The sequence below is a fragment of the Lolium perenne genome, chromosome 4 (genome assembly GCF_019359855.2).
Source record: "Lolium perenne isolate Kyuss_39 chromosome 4, Kyuss_2.0, whole genome shotgun sequence".
Taxonomy (NCBI): Eukaryota; Viridiplantae; Streptophyta; class Magnoliopsida; order Poales; family Poaceae; genus Lolium; species Lolium perenne.
In genome coordinates this window covers 4,104,825-4,114,928 of record NC_067247.2, presented here as the reverse complement: position 1 = coordinate 4,114,928, position 10,104 = coordinate 4,104,825, and the positions used below count along the sequence as shown (strand labels likewise).

The 10,104-nt window shown below is 43.9% G+C and overlaps 1 protein-coding gene and 1 long non-coding RNA gene across 2 annotated transcripts; both read right to left on the bottom strand.

Annotated features, from left to right (window-relative positions):
* Positions 1–1,476: 1,476 nt before the first annotated feature.
* On the bottom strand, positions 1,477–2,284 carry LOC127348006 (uncharacterized). Its single transcript, XM_051374125.2, has one exon. The coding sequence runs from the start codon at positions 2,096–2,098 to the stop codon at positions 1,640–1,642; it is 459 nt and encodes a 152-aa protein (XP_051230085.1). The 5' UTR covers positions 2,099–2,284; the 3' UTR covers positions 1,477–1,639.
* A 2,939-nt stretch (positions 2,285–5,223) lies between these two features.
* LOC127348005 (uncharacterized) lies at positions 5,224–8,849 on the bottom strand. The gene is made up of 3 exons (XR_007879662.1): positions 6,846–8,849; positions 6,704–6,752; positions 5,224–6,209 (listed from the first exon to the last, which is right to left on the bottom strand). It is a non-coding gene; the product is annotated as an uncharacterized lncRNA (long non-coding RNA).
* Positions 8,850–10,104: the final 1,255 nt, after the last annotated feature.

The following is a 10,104-nucleotide window of genomic DNA, read 5'->3' as shown; positions in this document are numbered from 1 at the left end:
CATCTTCAAGACATATTTGACACTTGATTTTCTTCATCAATTTCTTCTTATTGCAACCTTGAAGCCAACATATGGTTCAAGCATTGTCTATGGACCACTTCTACAAATATAACTCAATGCACACATTAGTCCATAGGGATTATCATCAATTACCAAAACCACACATGGGGCTCGATGCACTTTCAATCTTCCCCACTTTGGTTTGCTCTATTTCATAGCAAAAACATTTCATATAATGGATACAATGGTCATAAAAATTTCAGCATTTTTATTTTTTATACTAATATTTGATCTTCTCTTTTACACTACTAATATTTTGTATTCTAAAGTACTTTTTTTCATCTATCATCTGTCTCTTGTTTGTCTCCCTGTGTCCTGAACTCTATGTATGTTGACGTGAAAAAATAACACCTCCCCATGTTTCTACCTTCCGAGCTGCTGCTATGCACAAACACATCTCCTCCTTTATCCACAGAGACCGCTGCCTCTTCCTCTCGACTGGCCACAACCCCTCCTCTAGCGCGTCGTTTGGAGCTTGACGGCGTAGCGCCACCCTAGCCAAAATGTGCTCCTCCTCCTACCTTCGACCTGCCAAGCTGACGCGTGATACCCAGGTCGCAACGGCCACCATGCGCTGGATCACGACCTAGGCGTGGTAGCTATTCTCCCCAGGCTTCCTCCGATTCACTCCCTCCTCGTGCTCCTCCTCCAACCTTCCACGGGACAGGCCGATGCGCTGGAGCGGACAACGGATCCCAATTTAGATTGAAGCGATCGTGGGCCGCTGATGGATTTCGTGATGGATTGGGTATCAAAATACCTGCTCTCCGGCAGGAGCGGATGAAGGACATACGATGGATGATGTGAACGTTTAGGATTGGAGCGCTTTGTATAGTAATCGTGCAAAGATAGATCGGATCGATCATTTATCGAGCGGATTCCCACATGGTGACGGAGCAAAATAAGCGATAGCCAAAACATACCATGGTCGCTTAGCAAACGTACCATGGTCGCTTAACAATTTAATAGTACGGCCGCAACGGCCACCATGCACTGGATCACGACCCAGGCGTGGTAGCTATCCTCCCCAGGCTTCCTCCAATTCACTCCCTTCTCGTGCTCCTCCTCCAACCTTCCACGGGATAGGCCGCGATGCGCTGGAGCGGACAACGAATCCCAATTTAGATTGAAATATCGTGGGTTGCTGATGGATTTCGTGATGGATCCGGTATCAAAATATCTGCTCTACGACCGGAGCGGATGAAGGACATACGCTGGATGATGTGAACGTTTAGGATTGCAGCGCTTTGTATAGTAATCGTGAGAAGATAGATCGGATTGATCATTTCTGGAGCGGATTCCCACATGGTGACGGAACAAAATAAGTGATAGCCAAAAAAATAGCACGGTCGTTTAGCAAACGTACCACGGTCACTTAGCAATTTAATAGTAAAGAAGATTTATATGACATAGATATACGCATATAAGATCTAATTTATACAGTGGGATTACACGATGATCGGACGCATGCAAATACAAAGCAACCCTTCAAGATACACATCTCAAGCACGTAAGTTATTTGTAAGAAGGATGATGTATACACACACTGACACACCGACAGTTTTACACACGAACTGGTCTAGGAGTCGTAGTCTGAACCCCAGAGCGGCCGGAACCACATGGCGTGCACCGATGGCTGGAACGACACCATCACCAGCAGCACCGCTACCATGGCCGCCACGCCCCACGGCGACGCCCCCGAGGACGCGTGCGACGACGAGGCCGGCACTGCGGTGGCCGCCGGCGCGTGTCGTCGGAGCGTCCAGCGTGTGCGGCGGCGCCAGTGCCCGATCGCGGCGAAGAGGAGGAAGACGGCCATGGCGGCGAGCGGGGCGGCGAAGACGCGGGCGCCGATCTCGGCGCGGCGCTCGACGGCCCGGTAGTCGACGTAGGAGGAGGCGGCGAGGAAGGAGACGACGATGGCGAAGAAGGCCAGCAGGCGCGCCGGCGGGAGCGAGGCGGACGACAGCGCCCGCGCCGTCCAGCTGTGCTTCCAGCTCGAGCGGCCTCTGTGCGAGTGCAGCGTCCAGGACGACATGGTCTGGCTAAGCTGCTGTAGGCGCGTGCTCTCTGCTCCAGTCGCCAGTGGTGGTGCGTGGTAGGTATTGGAGGGAAGGAAGCAGATGCGATGCCTTCGGGGAAGAAAAGAAAGGTAGGAGATCGAAGAGCACGGGCATGCAGCGATGAGAGGTGGGCCGGCGAGAATATATGCTACCTGCTGGAAGAACTGGCTTCCTAGCTAGGAAGATATCATATGAGAGGAAGATTGTAATGGAGAATCAATTGATGATGAGTGTCATGTTATGCACTAATTAAAGATGGACAAATTCCTTCCACCTCACCACTACATAGGTACAGAAGTTGGGTTTGGGTTGAACGAGGCCATGTTTTGTTTCTAAGCCCATTAACCGCTGATTTTTATAAAAAAATATTTTTAACTCAGAAAGTCAGAAAATGTGTATATATATACCACTACACTGACCTAGAAATAATTATCCCCTATACCAATCCGATTAATGAGATGTTGATACTATTTTTTTCTCGGTTGTAACCTCACTTGTAACTGGACAAAATTTTAGTTACAACCCCACTTGCAACTGGGAAGTCTCAGTTGCAACCATACTCGTAATTGGAGAAAGTCTTAGTTGCAATCCCACTCATAACTGGCGAAAGTCTCAGTTTCAACCCCACTTGCAATGGAGAAAAGCTTGAATTAAACTGTGATCCCAGTTGCAACATAAGTCTCAGTTGGAATCCCATTTGTAACCGAAAAAGTCTCGGTTAGAACCTCATTTGGAACAACAAAAAAAACTCAGTTAGAACTCACTTGTAATTAGACACAAATTCTCATGTACAACTACAATTACAACTATAACGACCAAGATTTCCAATTATCAAATTATAAAATAAAATGTATAAAGAATGAAGTTGCAACCAGCGACTCAACACCGATTCAATCGCCTTGAATTGCCACTCTATTCCCGAGCCTATAAAACTACAACCTTTTTATGTGCATCTTCCAAATAAAAAAGAGGGTAAATAAATTAGCAGCTAGCTAGGATGTGGGATCTAGGTGGGATCCCACTTGACATCCAGGTAATCATTTACCTAGGAATAGTTTTTTTTTTGAATAACAATGGAAGAACTGTTACGCAATAGAGAAGAAGGTCAAGACGACCAGTTGATCCCGTTTATGAGGAAAATCGGCCCCAAAAACCGTACAAAACGACCCAATTTTTTGAGAAAAATAGGATCAGAAAACCGCACAGACAACAGAGCCTGGTCGCCCACAAAGCCACCATTGTACAAAACAAACACATCCGTGCCCGGAGGCGCCACTCCGGCTTCCCCTGCTCGGTTACGAGCCGCAACGCTGCACGGACTAGACACCTCGTAGCCCAGACTACACTAGACTACCATCCGCAGACCACGAACATCGCGCCAAAAGATCCGGGGACCGCTGCCCCGACGTGCCAGCCAGGCCGACCATTCGATCGCGCCGACCGGGCCGATGGACTCGCTACCCACGTAGCACGAGCACGCCACCCTTGCCTTGCTAGACCACGACCACACATCATGTGCCTGTAGTTGCAAGGCCGTTTGAGGCCGCCGCCTTGATGCAGCATCCACCGTCCGGAGCCGCTGCCCCGGCGTCCACCATCTTCGGACGCAAGGCAACCATGCCTAGTTGATGCAAACCTACCACACCACAAGTGTCGAGGCCTCCAAAGGCGGAGCCTTCAAGAAGGTAGCGGCATAGATGTCGCCATCGCCCGCTCACGAGAAGCTCAGGTTTTCACCAGGAGAACACCAGACACCCGCGACGGCAGGAGATGTAGCTCACCAAGACGCATTCAAGGAGTACGGCTCCCTTGGGCTGTGGGCACCGTCGTCATCGGCACCTACTCAGGATAGGTGCAAAGCTTTCGCCTGGCATGCCATCTCCGCCATCGAGCCAACTTGAAGCTCTGGTAGAAGGAGTAGCCAAAAGAGCATGGGACCTTGCCGCCGACCACCAGACGCCCACACCCGACGCAGCAGCCAAAAGCAGCACCTCACTCTGCATCCAACAACTGCCGGAGCACCAGATCGGGATGGGAGCCGTCAAAGATCCGGTCCCAAGCCGCCGCGCCGTCGAGGAACCGCACAATGGGCCCGCAGAGGCCCAGATCGGCCCTGCCCGCAGTGACCCCGACGCCTCCACCACGCCAAGGACCCCTGGCCGCCAGCGCGCTTGCGCGTCTATGCGCAGAACCAGAGCCACGCTCAACAACCGCCGGCCGCATCCGCCGCATCCCCAGGCCGCTCCCCCGGCGCCCGATCTGAGGCCACCCGCTCGCTTGAGCGTGACCGGTACACCACGACGCTCGCTTGAGTGCCGCCGGCCTTAACCGCACCAGCGCTCGCTTGAGCGCGGTCGTCCATGACGCAGCAGCGGGAGCTCCACGCCGTCCTGCGCCAAAGCCAGGCGGCGGCCCGCGCCTCCGGTCGACGAAGCTGCCCCGCGCAGCCCGCCTCTGGAGGTGGGAAGGGAGATCCACGCCGCGTGGGCTTTGCCCGGCGACGCTTGCCGGCGGCAGCGGGGGAGGAGGGTGGAGGCGGAGCTGCTCCCGACGGCTACGGTTAGCGCCTAGGTCGCCCGCGGGGAGCGACCGAGGCGCTTCTGAAGTTGTTCAGGCGAAGTATTTACCTAGGAACAGTAGTAGTAGCAGCCCACGGGATAAAGAAGTGCGTGAGCCTTCAGCTGGCCCATACAAGTGCGAGAGAAAAGGAAGGCGGACGGGCCGCACGCGCGTCTTGCACAATCAACGCTAATCTTGTTTTTGTTTATGGAGACAATGGGGACGGATGCAAAGGTAACAGGCTCATCGCTTGGTAAAACATCAGGTTCATTGATATGTATACTTGCTCACCTTATGTTTGTTAAAATGTTTTCAGGAGGTGGATAGTAATGTCTCAGAGAAAACTACTTATAATAAGACTTACTAGATCACGATGGCGCGCGTTGCTGCGCCCGTATGTTTTATGATAAAGTGTTAAGAATAGTGGTAATAGGGGAAGCCATGGAACATAAAGTTAAGTTTATATTAACTTTCATATAATGATCAGCAACGATAACGAAACAATCTGAAATAATTATATATTACAAATATTTGAGGAACCTTGGGAATTACAATGTAGTAGCTCGATGTAGATGCACAAAAGGCAATAGAGCAGTTATTATTTCTACATTGAGATTTTTTCCCACAACAAGATTGTTTCGTGCGATCATAAAGGTACAATTTGTTGGGGACAGTTCGTAAATATTTCATATGCAGAAAACCAATAGGATAGCTCTTGTTCATCTTGAAGTTGCTGGAAAGCACAACTTTGGATGAGATTAAACAGTAGAATTTGCAAGCTAGTAGCCTAGTACCATCGAAAATAATATACCAAGGAATAGTAAATGTAATAGGTTTGATCACAGACATACACATAATCACAAGTGAGTAGATCGCTATACCACTGTAGATGGCATGGCAATACAACACAGCCTGGAGGGGTTTCTAATTTTGATAAGAACCACGCTATTGAAATGATGGAGATATCAAATCTGTGAATATTGAAATGCTTCAACTACTTATCCAACAGTCAAATATGCATGTTGACAACTATATATCTGCATATCACAGAACTAACTAAATACCAAAAATATTGTTTACAGACAAAACCTTGATATTCCTTATCCTAACTATTCTATCACAATGCAAATGCTTCCTTGTAGAACTGAAAAGGAGAAAGCAATAGCAAATGCTTGGAAAGTTGACAAAACTCTGCTCTCAATTTCAGTGATGGTGATTAATCGGAGAAAACAAATGCTTTGGGAAGTATTTACAGAACTTAGCTAGAGGGAGCACAATTTATATTGGATATGTATATGAACTCACCTTTAGGAGAATAATTATGAGCTACTGCTTCATATGTGCAGACTTCTGATTTATTTTGAACTTGCACCTTCTTTGGTTTGTGTTTATTACAATGCCTCGTAGATTTTGATGGCTCACATATTAGATGATCATACTTCATTAACTTTAAGAGATTATCCAATATTTATGTAGCATGAAGATATATCAAATAGTGACATAGCCGGTAACATTTCCTTCATTTCCCTGCATATGCCGTATGAAAATTTTGAGTCAACAAACAATTACATCTTATTCCTAGCGAGTGATTTAGATAATTTCTGCTAGGAACTATAGAATTGTCAAAACAAGTAGGCATTCTATTCTTCCATGGAAACCACCAACAAAATATTATCTCTAAGAAAAAGAAATATGCCTGGTATATAATGATGTTAAAGTATAGTCTGTAAATTGACATTCTCAGCCCGAAACTATTTCTTATCCTGGGAACAAGTTAAATTGAGTAGTAGCTATCTCCATTTTTAACCAACAAATTGTAAAATAAAACTACAGGACTGGCAAAATGAAACTACTTTTGTTATTTATTTGAATCATTCCAATTGAATCGGGCTTATATCTTGAACATTAGGTGTACCGTAAAAAAAAGCAAGATTATAATGTTAATATATAACCATCATATGAATTTCTGATCTTCCTCAAAAAAATCTAGGGTGCTGAAAATGAAGCAGAAACTAACATACCCTGGGGGCAGCAGATATTTAATAATCCTTTCTTCTTAATTTGCGGTATCTATAAAAATGGACAAACAGTTGATCAGTCATTTGATCAGATAGAAAATGGAAGACGAGTGTGTGTGGAAACTACTACAACAAGATGTGTTACCTCAAGGCCTCTTCTCTCTGCATAACCTATTTTCTTAAGTGGCAAAATAGATTAGTGATTTGAATGGGTTCAAATAATCAATACAAATTGCTGGGTACTAAATAAATACAACCAGACCATACAGGCAAAAGTATGAATCTTTACAGGTAACTTATTTCTAGAACAATAAGGTAGTTACATAAGTTCCAAAAGAACAAATCTGGTTTGGAATAATCAACCAGCAATGAGGTACACTTAAAAAAGAAATAGAAAATTACACTAATAAAGATGGTTTGGAATAGATCAGGATTCAAGGACTAAAATATTCAGAGCAGGTACTGTGACAAATACGATAGTCTAGCAATTGATTTTTTTGCTTAATTTATCTTTACTCCATGCTAAAGTACTTCAATCTCCTGAAAAAGTGCAAATATGGCTGGTGCATGCAGGGCATCAAATGTGCCAAATGTGTGCAATGACAAATTTGCCACGTATGTATATACATCAATGGTGCTATATGTGTATTTTTCCTACAATGTGTCTCAATGCTAAATTTTCCAGGAGCAGGACCCATGAGAGAATAAAAAATCAGAGATTAATCTAGAAGCACATGCATTCCTAGACTTCTCTCCTAACCTGTTACTACCTTTCATGCACATAATGCTTGTTTAATTCAATGGAGAGATTTGGTGTCGGAGCAAGTAGCTGCACCAATTCCTTCTTTTTTTTTTGGCTTTGGCAGCTCACAGTGGAGGGAACCGCTGCGAAAAGCTAATTTTTTCCATTTGGTAACCTAATTTGGCATACATTGTGGCTGCTCGCATATCACGAAAGGGGGCAGAGGGAGGAACCGCCAATGTAGAGGAAGTGTGGAAGGCCATCAGGCCTCTTTGGACAGCACCACACATAGGGATGCCTAGTATGGTGTCGCGGGTTGCGGCACCCCCTATTTTTCAGATATAATGTAAGAATTATATAAATATACACGCATGAAACATTAGAACTAAATATTAAATTTACATGTATATTAGTTAGTTACCAAACAAAGGAACTTTAATTAATTAGTTTGTAACGAAATAATGTGGTGGACCACAAACCTCAACATGAGCCAAAGTTAAACATGAATAGGGGAGCAGTATTTCAGTATTTGTGAATAATTCTATAAATAATATTGTAAAAAACTGATAAGGTTGTTCTCTAACTTGAATGGCCGCTTAGAAATTACAAAGTGGGAAGAAGTTTCTCAAGATTTGCACAAACAAAGAAAGACATACCATTCTTAGGAAACAAGACGGTTGCATCTATACATTAGAAGCTTGGTGGCCTATTGTGTTATATTGCAGCAAGATCCAACGTACACCATGATTAAAAACTATAATCCCTTCCATGATATAGAGAGAGTCATTCCTTGTCAGAATATATATTGTGATCCAATCTTATCGAATGGAGTACATACTGAAAGGATGCATGGCTGGCACCTGTCGGTGGTTCAGGATCCGCACATCCTACCAGTCAGTTCAGAGGTAATAGTAACTTGTGTGGAGACAACCATGGATAATATTACATTTTCACTTGATAAGTGTAAGTAACCACTATGGATAATGCTTACATTAAGACCTGATAAATGGAATAGGTACTTTTAGCGATTTTCCGAGGGATGACATGCTAAAACCTGTTCAAATGGCAAAGAACCATAATCCCGATTCTCTAATTGAAGGAAAGAAAGGAAATATATTAAGAGGAACAAGTTCCTAAAGCTGGTATACCTTATGCAACTAAAACCGTAAAATGAGCACACTACATGAAAATTGCAATCATATAGACTTATATAGTAAATATAATTCTGGTCGCTAATGGAATGATGAATAGCCTTAATTAAAATAAGAAAAAATATCTTAAAATAATAACGATAAATTTGAAGGGAGATGCAGAAGATAAAACAGAACATTCGTGTTTACTTAAATTTCCAAAATATGCAAGCACCTTGTCAAGGCTTGCTCCCTAAAAAGCTCAACCTCATTGCTATTTCACCTGCAAAATAAAACAAAACTTCAACCTGTAAAGATGGAATGCGAAAAAAATCATATTAGCGTGTAGAGGAGGGTTTATTGCAATCAGAACAGATGACATAAGAAATTGCTCAAAATGTACAATCAACATTGGTCTAAGAGGGGGAGAAAAACTACACAAGTCCAAATGTGAAACGTAATATAAGGGAAAGGGTAAAAATGACCTGGGAACAAATGGGCAAGAAGAATTTCAGAAAATCATATTGCGCCAATGAAGTCGTAATTATCTCGATACATGAAAAGGTAGCATATGTGATTTTGAATTAAGTACATTTTGTAAGAAACATGCATAAGTTAAACATTTCTCTCAATAATGTATAAAGTAAAGTCCAAACCTTAAATTACTGCTGGATGATTCGGCTAAATGCTAGTTGCTAGAAGATTTATTTGGCTTTCATTCGATCTACGATCAAGGAAACGACACTGGCATTCTCCAGCATAGGATAATTATGTCGGCACATACCTATAAAAAATGATTTAATGTATCAGATTGTGATCTACCTTCACAAGTGCAGGTTCTGGCTTTTGATGCGCCACATATGCACAAAGGCAGGACACACTATCACATAGGAAAATATTAATTATATACTAAATAGAAAGAACATACTATCTCAGTACATAAAAGGATGTCTCAAATTTGTCAAAATTTAGATGTTTTTTTTGACCTGGAAAATTTAGATGTATCTAGACACTCTTTAGTGTATAGATATACACGAATTTAGACAAATCTTCGACATCCTTTTATGGATAGAGGGAGTATATCTAATCCAAACATAAGTGACTACACAATCAGATTACAACAACCGGGCTAGCTACCTAGAGGATTTGTTCAAGCAATCGTAGCAGACCATGGTGGCCGTGTATGTCCCCTAATGAGGCAGGGCCTGTAACCAACCGAAGCAATGACTTTAATTAACATAGCTAGAGCAATCCCTACACACGAATCTCATCTGTTTTGGGTACGTACCATGTGGTGGGAAGATTGTTCGTGTCCTCCGACAGGGCCGCAACAGTGGTGTTCTAAGAGCGTAACATTCAGCAGAATCAGAGACATGGTGTTCCCCTTCCTACAAGATTATTTACGGTTTGATTCACAGCAGCCAAAGGAGCAAGTATCAACAGTTCAATACAGATGAGCGAGGGAGAGGATGCGTACGCTGCAGCGGAAGGTGGAGAAGGTGCAGCTGCAGATGTCGATGCGCGTGGACTCC